General features: G+C 36.5%; 1 protein-coding gene across 3 annotated transcripts in view; it reads left to right on the top strand.

Moving 5' to 3' along the window:
* The first annotated feature begins 1598 nt into the window (after positions 1–1598).
* Positions 1599–19046, top strand: part of LOC127422476 (TBC1 domain family member 15-like) — a 23786-nt gene continuing 6338 nt past the window's right edge. For 2 of the 3 annotated variants that reach the window (XM_051666022.1, XM_051666021.1), the window contains exons 1-9: positions 1599–2307; positions 6670–6855; positions 7023–7141; positions 9163–9266; positions 13304–13371; positions 14207–14353; positions 14526–14616; positions 14882–15030; positions 16520–16661. In XM_051666022.1, coding sequence (XP_051521982.1) covers positions 2061–2307; positions 6670–6855; positions 7023–7141; positions 9163–9266; positions 13304–13371; positions 14207–14353; positions 14526–14616; positions 14882–15030; positions 16520–16661 — 1253 coding nt within the window. In that variant the 5' untranslated portion in view covers positions 1599–2060. Of the gene's footprint in view, positions 2308–6669; positions 6856–7022; positions 7142–9162; positions 9267–13303; positions 13372–14206; positions 14354–14525; positions 14617–14881; positions 15031–16519; positions 16662–17996; positions 18725–19046 lie in introns of those variants that run through there. The other variant, XM_051666020.1, reaches the window with a different exon arrangement.

The following is a 19046-nucleotide window of genomic DNA, read 5'->3' as shown; positions in this document are numbered from 1 at the left end:
CATATTCACGTCATAATGAATCCCAGCAATTTTTCTCTGTTATGACAAAAGTAGAGGTGAGCCATTTTGTGGGCCCATTGTCGTTGCTCACACATGCATGGTGTTGAACAGTCCCTACATTCATTTCACTAAAACTATTGTTTTTTTCCATCAAGTTGTTCCAGTGACGACAGCAATAAAAGACTCTGACTTTTTTCCACTGCGAAGTCTACCACCTTCAAATATGGTTTCATATTTATACTTTCTACAGTTTGAAGGCATTGTGGTCCACCGTTCAGTGTGTGAGAATACAACGCTTTAAGCCTTGATTTGTGTTTGAATAAACATTAGCCAAATGGTGTTAGCCAGCCTGGTTCCAGATCAAAATCACTGAGGGTGCTTCTGAAAATAGTGGGGATGCAACGCTTTGGGGATGACGTACCAAAGTGTAGCTTATTCAAATAATCACTTAATCACATAATCTGCTTCAGTAGCTACTCTTTAAAGTTTATTTATATAACACATTTTATACACAGGGCTCTATTTTCGTGAGTGCGCAAAGCGCAGGGCAATGCGCTTCGACCGTGTGCAATGTCTAATCCAATATTCGTGAGAGCGCTAATTCTAAGTGCAATTTTGGTGCTGGCGCAAAGCACTACTGGGCGTGGGTGGGAGTGTTTGCGCTACTGTGGGTGCGCGCACAAACTGTGGGTCTATTGTATTTAAATGAAGTGGTGCAAAGCGCAATTTTTTTTTTTTTTCTCATAATTATGACTAAGCATCAGATAATTAGGACTTTTTGTCTCATAATGACTTATCTCATAATTTAGCGTTTTTATTTCAACATAATGACTTAGTATCTTATTTTTACTTTTTCTCGTAATTTTGACAAAGCATCTGATAATTATTATACCCTTTTACCTCATAGTGACTTATCTCATAATTATGACTTAGTATCTCATAATTTTTGACTATTTATTTCAACATAATGATTTTTATCATAATTTTTCATTTTGATTTCAACATTTTCATTTTTTAATCTCACAATTATGGTTTAGTATCTCCTAATTTTGACATTTTTCTCGTAATTATGACAATTTATCATAATTGTGATTTTTTTTCTCCTAATTATGACTAAGCATCTGATAAATATGACATTTTATCTCATAATTATGATTTAGTATCTAAAAAATTATGACTTTGTATTTTATAATTTGACTTTTTATTTCAACATAATTACTTTTTATCTCATAATTTTTCATTTAGATTTTTTAATCTCACAATTATGGTTTAGTATCTCATAATTTTGACTAAGCTTTTGATAATTGACTTTTTTTTAATCTCATTATGACTTCTCATAATTATTATTTTATTTTATAATTTGACTTTTTATTTCAATATCTTGACTTTTTAATCTCATAATTATGATTTACTATCTCATAATTTGACATTTGTCTGGTAATTGTGACTATAATGATTTTGACTTTTTTTCTCCTAATTATGACCAAGCATCTGATAATTATGACATTTTATCTCAAAATTATGACTTTGTATTTCAACATAATGACTTTTTATCTCATAGTTTTGACTGACTTACCAAGGCACGATTATTATTATTATTATTATTATTATTATAATTATGTGGCGGAATGGGCTTCCATAAATTTACAGTAAAGATGCAATTCGAAGTGACTGAACAAATCTTTTTGGTGAACAGAAGACTCGACTCACTAGGATGAATCAAAATCCAATGAAACATCGTCTCGCGCCTTCATGTCCCAGCGTTCAAACTAGGAAGGACAATGGCAGGGGTCAGACATTTCAGCATTTATTTCAGCACTTTCGGCTCTTGGGCTTTAAAACCCTGATGTCATGAGAGAGCATTCAAATGAGTCATATGACAAGTGGAGGGTGTGTGCTCACCTCATATTACGTTATCGTCCAAACATATTAAATGAGCTTTCCAAAAGACTGCCGAAAGTGCCAAGGGCTTTTACCTGTTGACTCTATCTACTATGACCTCAAAACAACTTTAATGTTTGGGAGAAAGAGTCTAAGAGGAGTTAAGCAGCGCCAACGCGATGATCGCATCTTGTGATGATTCACATGTGGAAGAGAACAATAAAAACCATCTGGAAAGTAATGGAAACGTTGGGAAAGTAAAGGGAATGAACTGCAGTCTTTCTGCGGGGAACAAGAGCATCTGTCCGTCGGTCGCAACGGTGATTGCACCTGAGTCTACCTGTCAACGCATCTCTCTGCCAGGTGTAATGGACGCGGAAGGCAGAGTGGACGAGTCCAGACTCAGGATGTATATATTTAAAAACGGTAATTTTTTAAATGGTGATCTTGAACTGGCACCTTGGTCATCATGCATATAGGAATTTAGGCTATATATTGATTTATAGTGTATAATAACCATTATCATGATAATTGGACAAACCCTTTTTTCTTTTTCTTTTTTTTTTTAAAAAAATAGATTTTTTTTTTATTTTATTTTTTTTTTATTAATTTCTATCATAATTAGGATGGAATCTGGAATTAAAAGCAAACCCTCTAAGAAACAAATAAGATCTTACTGGATAAACTGAAATTGTGAGAAATAAAATAGAAATCGGAATGTCAGTTTATGCAGTAGGATTGTTTTAATTCGTAGATCCTGATAGGATTGCTTCCAAAATATAATACACATCATTACATGTCTTATTTATGGATTATGACAAGGGAAAGGTAGGACAGAAATTATGAAGTAATTTAATCACTTTCATCATTCTATCTCACACTATCTCTCTGCCACATGTAGCCTGATCTAAATCCCTTTTTATTGTATTCAAATGGAAGCAATTACCTATAAATGCCTAGTTTAATACTAGTCTTGAATCAGTGGCATACCCAAAGATCCTCTTCCTGTCAAGTGCTAGTCAAGTGATATATTGCCCAACAAAGTGATGAAAATGTTTCTGGGCCATGTAGAACTACAGTCATAAGATTCATGTTAAATGCATTGGCCATACTTTAGATGTGTCACCAGAAAGCATGGTTGAGTTTAATTTACTTAAATGCTCCTTTGGAAAGTACGGTAGTAGTCAAGCAAGTCAGCAAAAGGCTTATTAAGTTACAGTTGTCTTGGTTTTACAGTAGAGTTGCAGGTCATGCCTGTCAGTAGTATGATGTTCATGGTTTTCTAGCAGATCTGTTTAGTTATAGTATCAGTAACTGAAAACTACTGTAGTAGCCATGTCAAGCAAATGGTGCTACCAGACAAGGAACAACTCAGCAAGAAACTGAGATAGGCCTACATGTTTCAAACAAACAAGGTTATTGGGGAAACCATATTGATACTTTGATCTTTCAGATAAACAACCACTCATGCTACTGTTAGGATACATTGTGTTGCGTGTATTCACATTCTTTAATCTGTCCTTTAGAATCAGAATCTTAAATATGTCTTCTTAATTTAAAGGAATATTCCGGGTTCAATAGATATATTAAGCTCAATCGACAGCATTTGTGGCATAATGTTGATTACCACAAAATGCATTTTGACTCATCCCTTCCATTTAGGCACTTACAATGGAAGTGAATGGGGCCAATCCTTAAACATTAAAATACTCACTGTTTCAAAAGTATATCCATAAGACGTACACAATATGTGTGTTAACATGATTTTAGTGCAGTAAAATCACTTACAAAGCTTTTCTGTGTAAAGGTATATCCAATTTTACAACTTCATTACCAGGATGATGTATTGATGTAAACCCTGTTATCTTGTAAAGATGATGATTTAAATAACTTTACAGCTCAAATAATACACAGAACAATTAATGTTAGTGCTTTTATAAGCATATAAGCTTCACATTTTTGCCTTTTAGACCCTCCATAAATTGGCCCTATTCACTTCCGTTTTGTGCAATTGAAAACTAATTTGTTTTGTTTTTAACGAAAAGGAGGAACAAGTCAAAAATGTATTTTTGTGGTAACATTATTCCACAAATGCTGTCGATTGAGCTTAAAGGGATAGTTCACCCTAAAATGAAAATTCTCTCATTATTCACTTACCCTGATGCCATCACAGATGTATATGACTATGAAGAAGATAGAGCTCTTTCAGGTCCTTAGAATGGATGTACATGGGTGCCAGCACTTTGACGGTCCAAAAGTCATATTTAGGCAGCATAAAAATAATCCACATGACTTCAGTTGATCAGTGAATGTCTTCTAAAGCAAATCGATAGGTTTTTGTGAAAAACAAATTGATAATTAAAATGTTATTGTCTTTTAAAAAGCACTTCCTGCCAGCAGCTGACATGAAGCTTGACATAAGCTCATTGGCGAGTTCACGTGAGAATTCGGAAGCAGCGCCCATTTACAACAGAAGAAGGAATGTCACGCGAGAGTTCTGACATTTCAAACTGCATCAGAGCCCTGGATGGAAGCGCCGACTTCAAATTAAAAACGTTTGGATTATCTAATTGTTTCTTACATAAACCTGTCGATTTGCTTCAGAAGACATTCATTGATCAACTGAAGTCATGTGGATTACTTTTATGCTGCCTAAATATGACTTTTGGAAGTGCTGGCACCCATGTACCTCCATTCTAAGGACCTGAAAGAGCTCTATCTTCTTCTAAAAACCTTCATTTGTGTTCAGCTGAAGAAAGACCCATTTAATGGAAATTAATGGTGACTGAGACTGAGCATTCTGCTTAACATCTCCTTTTGTGTTCAATGGAAGAAAGAAAGCCAAACTAGTCTGGAATAATATGAGTGAGTAAATGACAGAATTTTCATTTTTGGGCGAAACTCTTTAAAAAATACAATATAATTCCAATAGAGCCGAACCGCCTTTATTGCATTATTATTTTCAGAACATGCAGATAGGGATAATAATTACATTTCTTTAGCATATCTTATGCTCTGCATTTAAAGGGCTTCTCATCTTCAAAACATATTCCTCTTATTCGTTGACATGATATTTTGCAAAGCGTGATCAAGTTACATAATCAGTATCAGAATGAGCTTTATTGCCAAGTATACTTACACATACAAGGAATTTGTCTTGGTGACAGGAGCTTCCAGTACAAAGAAACAATCAGAATCAGAATGAGCTTTATTGCCAAGTATGCTTACATATACAAGGAATTTGTCTTGGTGATACACAGCAATACAATACAGCAACAAGACAGAGATGCTCCTTGAAACAACCACACCATCTTTTTCCAGAGCAGCCTGTATTTCTCCTGAGGTTACCTGTGGGTTTTTTTTTGTATCCCGAACAATTCTTCTGGCAGTTGTGGCTGAAATCTTTCTTGGTCTACCCGACCTTGGCTTGGTATCAAGAAATCCCTGAATTTTCCACTTCTTAATAAGTGATTGAATAGTACTGACTGGCATTTTCAAGGCTTTGGATATCTTTTTATATCCTTTTCCATCTTTATGTAGTTCCATTACCTTGTTACGCAGGTCTTTTGACAGTTCTTTTCTGCTCCCCATGGCTCAGTATCTAGCCTGCTCAGTGCATCCACGTGAGAGTTAACAAACTCATTGACTATTTATACACAGACACTAATTGCAATTTAAAAAGCCACAGGTGTGGGAAATTAACCTTTAATTGCCATTTAAACCTGTGTGTGTCACCTTGTGTGTCTGTAAAAAGGCCAAACATTCAAGGGTATGTAAAGTTTTGATCAGGGCCATTTGGGTGATTTCTGTTGTCATTATGATTTAAAAAGGAGCCAAACAACTATGTGATAATAAATGGCTTCATATGATCACTATCCTTAAATAAGTTTTTTTGTTTTTTTATATGATCAGTCATATTTTCAAAATCAATGCCAAAATTTCACAATTTCTGCCAGGGTATGCAAACTTTTGAGCACAACTGTATATACAAACACACACACACACATATATATATATATATAATATATTACATACATACACACATATACATATATACATACACATATACTGTATATATAAACATATACACACACACACACATACATACATACACACATACACATACATACACATACATAGTGCAAATATAAATACAAATCTGTTATATACAGTGCAAGGGAATGTAATTGGTCCTCTCAAGCTCTGTAAGAAGGGGGATAAAGCTGATATAGAAGGTGATTAGAGGTTGTTTTTGTCCTATGTGGACCCTCAAACTCTCTGCTCCAACCTGACAAGCACATTGTGAAATTCTGAATCAGACTTGCCTCTGCTGATCTAATGAGATTTGGTACGTTCCCTTTGGTGCAATACATTCCTTTAAAGTGATGCAATCAAATTGTGAAGCTACTTATCTTATGTGACAATAAGGATGCCTTGTCATTTTTTTTTACTCAATCTCAGGAAATTAGCTTAAACTTTTTACTGTTAATGAATCATTGCCATACTAATAAATTGTATCTGTTGACACTTATCAGTTAGTTGACGACTTCAAGAGATCCAATGTTTTTTTGTAATACAGTAGGCATATTTCTAAAGCAGTTTAAGGGGTTAATATCTTACATTTCTCTTTTATGAATTGAAATATGAATTATTTATTGAAATTCTTGCATTTTTCATTCTCAGCTTTTGACTATTCCAAATGTTCCTTACAATATCCCATGCAATATTTTCATATTATACCTGCAAATCATTTGCCAATGCATGACTTGTTCTGTTTGGGGGTGTCAGGTGGTGTGTCTCCTGAGGAACGGGGTCAGGTATGGCGCTTTCTTTTCGGGATGTATCCCTGCAGCTCTACGACTCTGGAGCGCCCCCTATTGCTAGAGCAGATGGCTGTGCGCTATCAGGTCATGAAGAGGAAATGGCAACGGCTGCTTCCTGGAGCCGTTCGCCTGCATCTCAATGGCACGGATGGTAAATTATATTCTTGGGCAGAACTAATGTGTTCTCCGATGGAACAATTAACCCTTAAAATTAGAACTGATCCCCCATTGATATGATATTTGAAGTGTTTTGGTACATTACTGATACGTTGTGGCAATGTGAAAGAACAGTACTAGACAAATTCTTTTTTTCCCTAGCGGAACTGCTGGCAGCTGTGAAATATTTTGACCAAAGGCAGGACAGAGAGTACAATCAGCAGCAGTACCGGTCAGAAGAGGTCAAAGAGAGGTTGTCTTTTTTGGAGCTGCAGGCTCAGGTAAAACATGCTCAACTTCCTTTCTTTCCTTAAAAGGTGCACTCAGTAATTTTTTCCTCATTAAAAAAAAGTTTAACTCCTAAAGACAAGAATTGTAATTTTGCAATACATGTAGGAAATCATGATAACTCACATTAAAATGAAGACTCCAGTCATATCAGTAACCTTATAAAAGCTGTTTTATTCTACATGGAGAAGTCCACATGGTGGCTGCCATGTTAGAGTCACATGACCAGCCGAATACTAACTCTCTTAATCTCAGTAACCGTCCTGTTATTTGACACTTTCACACTCATTGATTAAAGTAATCATGGCTGACTGTGAATACTAAATTTCTACAATGGCATCTGAAACTGAAAACTATTGATTTTAAATGATGCTGCATCCAAGCCGCTAGGTGTCAGTGTATGTCCAAGATGACACAAACACAAAAGTTACTGAGTGCACTTTTAAAGGGATCATGACATGAGGATCAAATTTTCCTTGATCTTTTGACATATAAGAAGTCATGGTACTTCAAAAACATAGTGTAAGTTTCAGAACTGAAAACTTCCTCGTTAATATAAAAGAATAATTCATTTAAACCAAGCTGCAAAAATGGCTCATTTGGAATTCATGGAACTTGTGACATCATAAGGACCAAATACATCTGCATATGCGACACCTATTTTTCCGTCATTGCACCCTTGGCCCCGCCCACTGGATCTCAGTCAGTCACAGGTGAAGAGGAGAGAGATTGGGCCTGTCATGGGGGATTCATCCATAGTGGACTAACACAGGACACTTTCATGTGCCTGTCTGGATTTAAATGTTTTTCTATATAAACATGCACAGACAGACGTCTTTGACCGCTTGATACAAATTTCGGGCCACTTTTAAAAGATGCATTGTCAAGTTACAACTCTAAAGAGGAGAAGCTCTCTGTCATTCAGCTGCTGCCTCACGTTCTTTCGCCCATCTGGGCTATTTTTAGTTGTTGGTGTATAAAAACATGATTGAATGATACTGGAAACTGGATTTTGGTGTGTCTTCAGCATATTTTAGAGTGGATTATATGTTCGGGTCATATCATACCAGTAATTATACGATTCAAGTTTTGCAAAGGAAATGTTATTGAAGGATGGGGCAGTTAAAACACTTGGACGTGATCGCAAAAACCATCAGTATACAGTATCATTCATGAACATTTCATATGTCATGACTGTGTGGAAGTTTATGGTGTTGACACTGTTTACACCGAGCACGTCCATTGACACGACGTGATGTAACAGCTTGAGGCTGTCTACACCGGGCATGTCAACACAAACTTTCTAAACCATTTATTTGTGTTGGTGGCAGTAGTAGCGCCACCGCGTGCTGCGCTAAATGGAACAGGACATCTGTTTACTCTCGGCGCAACGTGACGCACCGCAACGGACACTTCCATGGAAGACATCGTCATTGATTATAATGGGTTCTATTGCTTTTGACATGACTCTTACGTCCGGTGTAAACAGGGTGTGAGTGTTAACAGTTGTGCTTGAGATGAACAGTTTAATATATCCGGATGCAATGTGTTGGATGTGCGTTATGTGTAAACCCTGACATTTAGTTTTATAATGTTGTTGAGCTGGTTCATTCTCTTCCGATTGAGTTTCAAAAATGGCTCTATTCGAGGGATTGCACGATGTTAGCCATTCAGAACAGTGGGCTTTAAACGTTGAAGTTTTAAGGAGGCACTTAGACCAAAACCAAGCATTTCAGACAAAGGGCCAGAGACACTGTGCAAAATTATCATATATTACTAAATTATGCAAAATAACTGTACTAACATTATCAGTGGACCTCAGGGAAGATAATAAAACTATAAAAAAAAATTAAAAAAAAGAGCATTTTCATCATTTTGCCATCATTTATTCACCCTCATGTCAAAGACGTTTTTGTTTATTTTATTTTGGAATAACATTCACAATAAGACCAGTAAGGTGTATTTAAAAAGTAAATCAGGTCAGTTTTGATTTCATGTTGACTTTAATGTGCAGGTGCTGTTTGAACGGGTAAAATTTAACCTGGAAGAGCTTCAGGAGGCCATACGCATTATTGACAAGGATGTCCCCCGAACAGACAGAGATCTGCCCTACTACCGGTGAGAACTACCTATTTTTGGTGTTTAAAGGAAGAGTTCACCTAAAATTGAAAATTGTCTCATCATTTATTTGTGTATGACTTTCTTTCTTTTGCTGAACGCAAACAAAGAATTTTAGAAGAATATCTCAGCTCTGTAGGTCCATACAATGCAAGTGAATGGGTACCAAAACTTTGAAGGTCCAAAAAGCACATTAAGGCAGCATAATAGCAATCCATATGACTCCAGTGGTTAAATTCATGTCTTCAGAAGTGATGTTATAGTTATGGGTGAGAAACAGATCAGTATTTAATTCATTTTTTACTATAAATCTCCACATTCACTTTCACATTCTTCTTCTTCTGTTTTTGGCTATTTGCATTCTTTGTGCATAACGCCACCTACGGGGCAGGGAGGAGAATTCATAGTAAAAAAGGACTTAAATATTGATGTGTTTCTCACCCACACCTATCATATCACTTCTGAAGACATGGATTAAACCACTGGAGTTTTATGGATTGCTTCTATGCTGCCTTTATGTGCTTTTTGGAGCTTTAAAATGTTGGTACCCATTCACTTGCATTCTGAGGACCTACAAAGCTGAGATATTCTTCTTAAAATCTTCATTTGTGTTCTGCAGAAGAAAGAAAGTCATACACATCTGGGATGGCATGAGGGTGAGTAAATCATGAGAGAATTTTCATTTTTGGGTGAACTATCCCTTTAATATGCCAAATAAAGAAAATGCTGTATGTGGAACTTTTTGTTTACATCTTGTACTGGCTCTTTGAAGCTCAATACAACAGGGACAGACATTCACTTTGCAGGTCTAATTATTATATCGATCACTTCCTTAAATACTCCCTTGTTCAGATGATTGATTTTCTTTTGTTCATATTTATGGCTTTACCTTTGCTGAAATTGGAAACGGTCATTAACACTACCATTTCAGGGATAGTGTACATTTTTAAGGTTATAATGTAAAGTTTGATGGTTGTTGGGCTGTTATGCATGATGTTACTTTTGTCAAACAACACAGTTCCTCAGTATTCTTCAAAGTCAATAATTCCATGCTCATGTTTAAACAAACAACAAGGTGTGTGGAACAGATGGCTCATTTTGCATCACAAATGTTGGTTGCCAGTGCTAAGCAAACATTTGATTGCCACACCAGTTTATCAAACAACCTTGGAACTCAGCGCAACTAACACTCAGCTCTTATATCAGATTTGGAGAGACCTCTACCACACCATTTTACTGTGGTTAAACCGTAAATAGCTTATTATTTAAATAATGTCAGCTCAACTCACTTTGGCAGCTTATAGAAAATGTACAATTTACAATAATGCCAGTTTAGTAACAGTAGAAATGTATAACTCTTTCCTCAATTCACTGAGGCCTTAAGTTTTATGATAATATGTAAACATGGACATGAACAATCACTCTTGCAAAACACATTTATTAGTCAGGTATAAATGATGAAAAAAAAAAGTGTATCCCTGACTCTCCTCCATAAAAGCATTGTTAGATCTAGCAGGCTTTAATGACCTTTGCAGTGTTGTAAATGATTTTGACCAGACTCAAATTATTTGTGCAACGTGAATATTATTTGTTGTCAGTGTTAACTGTTAACCATTTTAAGTTTGGCTTTTCAAACTGACTGTGATTAATAAATTGTATAAAAATATGACATTTAAAACATGTGACAACCTGCCCCGATAAAAATGTGACAACATGCCTGACTTTTACAGTAAATACTTTTGTCCTAAGAACACATTTAAACCTTTCTGTAAAAAATCTGCCATCATTATATACATTAGTTATGCTGGTGTGGATTGTTTATGTTCGCTGGTTTACCCAGGAGCCAGGGGCGGACTGGCCATAGGGAGAACCGGGACTTTTCCGGTGGGCTGGCCGCGAAACGGGGCCGAACAGGCGGCGATAAGCTGAAACGGGCTGCCGCGTTATGCCGAATGGGCTGCCACTGTTTGAAGAGGGCCGCAAAACAGAGCCGCGATATGCCGAAGGGGGTCGCGATATTCAGAAAATGACAGCGATAAACTGGGCCGAATTCTCTTCCAAGTCTGCCCCTGCCAGGAGCTATAACAGAAATATAATGTTAGTGAAAATTAACATTGGAGGGCAGAATTTACAAAAATGATTCTAATTTAACAGGGCTTTGAAGTAGGTTTTTGAAACCAACATACAACACACACATTTGCATAGTTGGAGTTTTGACAAATCTTAGCGTGACTGAGATATACTTTCCCCGATGCCCTCAACACATTAACATTTTTGTACAGTGCATTCGGAAAGTATTCACAGCGCTTCACTTTTTCCACATTTTATGTTATGTTACAGCCTTATTCCAAAATTTATTAAATTCATTCTTTTCCTCAAATTCTACAAACAATACCCCATAATGACAATGTGAAAGAAGTTTGTTTGAAATCTCTGCAAATTTATTAAAAATAAAAAACGAAAAAAAAGAAATCACATGTACTTAAGTATTCACAGCCTTTGCCATGACACTCAAAATTGAGCTCAGGTGCATCCTGTTTCCACTGATCATCCTTGAGATGTTTCTACAACTTGATTGGAGTCCACCTGTGGTAATTTAAGTTGACTGGACATGATTTGGAAAGGCACACACCTGTCTATATAAGGTCCCACAGTTAACAGTGCATATCAGAGCACAAACAAAGCCATGAAGTCCAAGGAATTGTCTGTAGACCTCCGAGACAGGATTGTATCGAGGCACAGATCTGGGGAAGGGTACAGAAAAATTTCTGCAGCATTGAAGGTCCCAATGAGCACAGTGGCCTCTATCATCTGTAAATGGAAGAAGTTTGGAACCACCAGGACTCTTCCTAGAGCTGGCCGCCTGGCCAAACTGAGCGATCGGGGGAGAAGGGCCTTAGTCAGGGAGGTGACTAAGAACCCAATGGTCAGAGCTCCAGCATTTCTCTGTGGAGAGAGGAGAAACTTCCAGAAGATCAACCATCTCTGCAGCACTCCACCAATCAGGCCTGTATGGTAGAGTGGCCAGACGGAAGCCACTCCTCAGTAAAAGGCACATGACAGCCTGCCTGGAGTTTGCCAAAAGGCACCTGAAGGACTCTCAGACCATGAGAAACAAAGATTGAACTCTTTGGCCTGAATGGCAAGCGTCATGTCTGGAGGAAACCAGGCACCGCTCATCACCTGGCCAATACCATCCCTACAGTGAAGCATGGTGGTAGCAGCATCATGCTGTGGGGATGTTTTTCAGCGGCAGGAACTGGGAGACTAGTCAGGATCGAGGGAAAGATGAATGCAGCAATGTATAGAGACATCCTTGATGAAAATCTGCTCCAGAGCACTCTGGACCTCAGACTGGGGCAAAGGTTCATCTTCCAACAGGACAACAACCCTAAGCACACAGCCAAGATAACAAAGGAGTGGCTCCGGGACAACTCTGTGAATGTCCTTGAGTGGCCCAGCCAGAGCCCAGACTTGAACCCGATTGAACATCTCTGGAGAGATCTGAAAATGACTGTGCACCGACGCTCCCCATCCAACCTGATGGAACTTGAGAGGTCCTGCAAAGAAGAATGGGAGAAACTGCCCAAAAATAGGTGTGCCAGGCTTGTAGCATCATACTCAAAAAGACTTGAGGCTGTAATTGGTGCCAAAGGTGCTTCAACAAAGTATTGAGCAAAGGCTGTGAATACTTATGTACATGTGATTTTTTTTTTTATTTGTTTTATTTTTTTATTTTTTTATAAATTTGCAAAGATTTCAAACAAACTTCTTTCACGTTGTCATTATGGGGTATTGTTTGTAGAATTGAGGAAAATAATGAATTTAATCCATTTTGGAATAAGGCTGTAACATAACAAAATGTGGGAAAAGTGAAGCGCTGTGAATACTTTCCGGATGCACTGTATGCAAGCATCAAAGGTCCTGTCACTCATTGTTTTTTGTTTTTCTTTTTACTTTAGTCGTACATTAATTTAAATAATTGCTAAGAGAAAGAACTTTCTAATCCGCTGTTTTTTTGGGGGGGGTTATCACAGGAATGAAGGCTTGGGTAACCTGCTTGTGTTAAGAGATATCCTGATCACATTTGCTGCTTTTCACCCAGGTATTTGGTTCTAAACATATTTTACCTTTCTTATTGTATTTCTTTTTTTATTTTATTTTTTTGCTCCGATGTTTTTGTTTGCATTAAAGTAATAGTTCACCCAAAAATGAAATTCTTCTTTTAGAAGAATATCTCAGCTCTGTAGGTCCATACAATGCAAGTCAACAGGGTCCAAAACTTTGAAGTTCCAAAAAGCATATAAAGGCAGCATTAAAGTAAACAGTATGACTCTAGTGGTCAAATCTATGTCTTCAGAAGTGATATGATAGGTGTGGGTGAGAAACAGATCATTGTATATGTCCTTTTTTACTATAAATTCTCCTCCCTGCCCAGTAGATGACAATTTGCACGAAGAATGTGAATTGCCAAAAACAAAAGAAGAATGTGAAAGTGAAAGTGCAGATTGACAGTAAAAAAGGACTTAAATAATGATCTGTTTCTCACACACAAATAAATCATAGCGCATGTGAAGATACGGATTTAACCACTAGAGTCATATGGATAACTTTTATGCTGCCTTTATGTTCTTTTGGAGCTTCAAAGTTTTGGTACTCGTTCACTTGCATTGTAAGGACTTACAGAGCTGAAATATTCTTCTAAAATTCTTAGTTTGTGTTCTGCAGAAGAAAGTCATTCACATCTGGAATAACATGAGGGTGAGTAAATGATGACAGAATTTTCATTTTTGGGGAACTAGTCCTTTAAACCTATTTCTCCAAGGGAAGAGGGTGACATCTGGTGGTTGAATTGAAGTCTTATGTTTATTTTATGTTATGGTGTGTATAGTTTTCTTGCTGTATCATACATTTCTTCCACTCATTTTCTTTCTCTAAAGAAGTGAGTTACGCACAGGGTATGAATGACCTGTGCAGCCGCTTTCTGGAGGTACTAGACTCCGAAGTAGACACTTACTGGAGCTTCACCTGCTACATGGAGAAGTTTTCCAAAGACTTCCGTGCTGATGGACTGTATCGCAAAATGGGTTGGTTTCCCTTACGGTTTTCCAAGTATTCTAGATCTGTTATTATCAATATTGATTCTATGGTTTATCATGAGTGTTGCAACACTCTTAATTTTAAGTATGGGTCCATAATTGTTCTTATTAAAGCATTGGTAAAGATGGTGAAATGCTATTTCTGCTGTGATATTTTTAGAGCTGGAGGCAGCTTTACTAAAGGAACTGGATCCTAAGCTACATTCTCATCTGGTCACAGATAACATGGACAGACTCGCATTCTGTCACAGGTGTGTGTGTGTGTGTGTGTGTGCAGGGTGAATTTAAGTAAATTGGGCCACATTTTAAAATCTAAATAATTGTCAAAAAATGTCCCACTTTACTTGAAATCACCCTGCCTGCTCTCCTTTACTCCATTGTTTTTCCTAGCCCAACTTTTTTTCTTTTATTTGTCTCTCCTGCTTTCTTCACATACCTTCCCTTTCCTTTTTCTTAAAGTCATCAGTTGGTAATTATTGTAACATGGCCCCCAAACCTCCCTTCATGATCCGTTAGGTGGCTGCTGTTGGGTTTCCAGCGTGAGTTTGAACACAGTGATGCTCTGCGTCTGTTTGAGATTCTCAGCTGTGATCACCTGGAGCTCATCTCACAGCAGGTGGATCAAGCTCGATATCAGGAGAGACTAACACGCAAACAAAGCCTGGGTACGAATCAAAGTCATGGGTTTGATTCCCAGGGAATACATGGATGGATACAATGTATAGCTTGAAGGCACTGTAAATCACTTGGAATGAAAGCAACTGCCAGATGTATACATTTATATATTCTCCAAGTAATCAGATTTGGGATTATTGCCAAGTGGGATGATAGGTGCCTGATTAGTGGCTTCAAGTTTTCTGATTGGTTAGCATGCACGTTGCTATCTTTTTTGCTGTCTACTGAGTCTAGGGCTGTCACGGAGACCGGTTTGATATCTCAAAACGTCTGTTTCCGTTATATCTGTCACTTAATCGCAACAGCTTTAATATACTTCATGGGTCATTGACAAATAAGGATGTCCAAGGTGATAAAAATTAGAAATCTTTTAAGATTTCATTTAAAACACACGTCAAGTTTGAACAAAATGTGCTTTTTCATAAATAATGTAAAAATATCAGATTTATTTTAAACTTCACAGAGCTCTGTTTTATGTTTTGTCTTTTTCTTCTTTTTTTTTTTTTTTTTTTTACTATAACTACAAAGTGAAAACCATACATGTTGGTTGCACCAAAAGACTGATTTGGTCAACGAAAGTTTTTAAATAATAATAATCTAATTTAATAATTAAAAAAAGATTTATTTAAAAAAAAAAAAAAAAATGTAGTAAATGAAAATACAAGATTATTCTACACTACTCGTGCCAGTGTTTTTTTGTTTTGTTTGTTTCTTCAAAAAATGTCAGCTTTTAATAAGACTTTTATTTATTTATTTATTTATTTATTTATTTAAAAAAAAAAAAAAAATTCTCTGGATAGTTACACCACATGACGTTTCTTTGCTTTAAGCCCCAGAAAAAAATATCAGTAATTGAAAACATGTTAAATATAAAAAAAAAAAAATAATAATTTTTTTAAAACTTCACACAGCTTGTCTGGTTCTCAGCTTCACAGGGTCTTCTTTGTTTTTCGTTTTTTTTGACAACAAAATTAAAAAATACATGTTGGTTATACTAAAAGACCTTTATTTGGTGGATGAAAGTTTTTAAATAATAATAATTACACATTTTAATAATATTTTAAAATTAATAATAAATACTTTAAAATGTATCAAATTTATAAATTAAAATTTAAGACAAAATAATAAAAGATTATTCTGCACTACTCTTGCCAATGTTTTATTTTTTCAATAATTTCTGCTTTTAATAAGACTTTTTCTTTCTTTCTTTTTTTACCTTCTCCAGATGGTACACAACATTTCTTTATTTTAAGCCCCAGAAAAAATATCTAAACAAAAAAACTCAGTAATTGAAAACATGTTCATCATAGAAGAGGTGTAATCAAGTAATTGTTCTTTGTGAATTTCATTTTAAATATATTTTTGAATAACTTAAAAACACACAAAAACAAAGGAGCGTCACATCATTGACCTTCAAGCGTAATCATTTTAATGTGATTTTCTTAATACTGTTTTGATTTGTGATTGTGTGATCTCCAGAGGATGAACCTGTGATGGAGGCTCAGGCCATCAACACAAACTTCACCTTTGAACTCTTCATGTGTGCCACCATCCTGCTGGATAACAGAGAAACTCTACTGAGCTGCAGGAACGATGTGCAACTCATCCAGTTTACAAGCAGGTGTGTGTGTGGGCATGAGTTTTTGAAAGAAATGTTCCAGGTTCAATACAAGTTGAGCATAATCGACTGTATTTGTGGCATAATGTTGATTACAATGTTTCGTCTCGTTCCTCCTTTTCTTTAAAAAAAGCAAAAATCTGTGTTACAGTGAGACACTTACAATGGAAATGAATGGGGACAATAAAAGTGAACATGGCCAATTTCTGGAGGGTTTAAGCACAGAAATATGTAACTTATAACTTTATAAAAGCACTTGCATTAATTCTTGTTAAAACTTGTGTTTTATTTGAGCTGTAAAGTTGTTTCAGTTGTAATTTTTACAGTCGTTTTAGGGTTTGTTGACATTACATCGTCATGGTAACGAAGTTGTAAAATTGGCTATAACTTTACAGAGAAAAGGTTAATAAGTGATTTTATCGGGGGCCTGGGTAGCTCAGTGGTAAAATACGCTGGCTACCACCACTGGAGTTCGCTAGCTCGCTAGTTCGAATCCCACGGCGTGCTGAGTGACTCCAGCCAGGTCTCCTAAGCAACCAAATTGGCCCGGTTGCTAGGGAGGGTAGAGTCACATGGGGTAACCTCCTCGTGGTCACGATTAAGTGGTTCTCGCTCTCAATGGAGTACGTGGTTAGTTGTGCGTTGATTGCGGAGAGTAGCATGAACCTTTACATGTTGTGAGTCTCCGTGGTGTCATCACAACGAGCCACGTGATAAGATGCGTGGATTGACGGTCTCAGAAGCGGAGGCAACTGAGACTTGTCCTCTGCCACCCGGATTGAGGTGAGTAACCGCGCCACCACGAGGACCTAGTAAGTAGTGGGAATTGGGCACTACAAATTGGTGAAAAAAGGGGGTAAAATAAAAAAATTAAAATACACATTGTTTCAAAAGTTTAGCCACAAGAAGTAAACATGATTTTAGTCTGATAAAATCACTTAGTAATCATATCATTGGACTTCTATCCAGTATGATATCCGCTGGTAAACCCTGTGAGTGATTTTCTCACTAAAATTATGTTAACATGTATAATGTCTTGAGGCTATACTTTTGAAATGGTGTGTATTTTAATGTTTAAGGACTGGTCCCATTCACTTCCATTGTAAATGTCTTTACAAACGTCTTTTTGCAAATGATCAAGGGATGAGTCGAATATATTCTCTGTGGTAATCAACATAATGCTACAAATGCTGTCGATGGAGCTTAACTTGTTTTGAACCTGGAATATTCCTTTAAATATCCAAATACAATTTGGGGTCACTGTATAATTCAATGTATTCATGTTTCTCATGGAGCACAAGAAGTAGCAACAAATCTAACAATGCTGTCACTGGTCAGTCTGCAGGGCAAGCTGGACCTGAACAGCACCGTACAAAAAGCTGAGGAACATTTTTATAACTACTGCAAACGCTCAGCTTGGGACTATTTGAGTGGTCGCTATCGCCTCCGCAAAAGCAAAGAGGACAACTTCTTATGTCAACTCCGTAACCTTTTCTCCTGAGATCAAAAGGTCTGCATGGAATTTTCCTAGAAGAGATCTTGTTGACCTATACTCATGAGACTCTGGGTCTTGTGCTCCCATGGGACTATTTGATTTTATTCTGAAGAATGATGCTGCTTTTAGCCAGGGACTGGTTACGGATCAAGGACAACGAATTGTCCTTTTCAAATAATTCCAGTTCCTTCTAAGATAACTGTTGGATCTACGTTTATTAGCCTTCCATTATAGTGCCAGGATTTAGTTCTCACCCTCATGGTGTTCCAAACCTGGATGCTGTTGTTTTTTTTATTCTGTGTAATACAAAATGAGAAATTTAAAAGATTCATTACACGGCTCTTTTACATACAGCGACAATTCATAGTAACCATAGTCTATCAAGCTCAAAAAAAAGATAAAAAGAACACCATATGACTTTCATTTATTCACTGAAAGTCTTACCTTCTGACCAAAGCTTTCAAATGTCATTCAGTATGTATTTTGATTTAAAAATTGAGCACTGATGCATCTAGCCATGTCATTGACGGCAAATGCCATTGGTTCTCGTAAATGAACGTTTATTAATTTTTTTTTTGCTCTTTTTGTTGTGTTCCAAATAACAGCATACAGGATTAAACAACTTAATGACAGAATGTTCATTTTAGCTTGAACTATTCTTTTAAGAAAATCAAATAAGACACAAATTATGCTAAACACTTTAATATTACCACCGTAGTTTCACTTTCCTTTTACCTTGACTGTGCTTAAAAATATATGTAGCATTTGGGAATTTCAAAATAAGTGATTTTTTTTTGTTTTATTTTCTTTTTTTCTTTTGGTATCACTCAAGACTTGATTAAGCCCACTGACTGCAGATATGCTTCATTTGTTACAGTGAAGCATGGCCACAT

The sequence above is a fragment of the Myxocyprinus asiaticus genome, chromosome 31 (assembly GCF_019703515.2).
Source record: "Myxocyprinus asiaticus isolate MX2 ecotype Aquarium Trade chromosome 31, UBuf_Myxa_2, whole genome shotgun sequence".
Classification (NCBI taxonomy): domain Eukaryota; kingdom Metazoa; phylum Chordata; class Actinopteri; order Cypriniformes; family Catostomidae; genus Myxocyprinus; species Myxocyprinus asiaticus.
The sequence above is the reverse complement of the archived record's forward strand: the minus strand, read 5'-3'. Positions and strand labels throughout refer to the sequence as shown.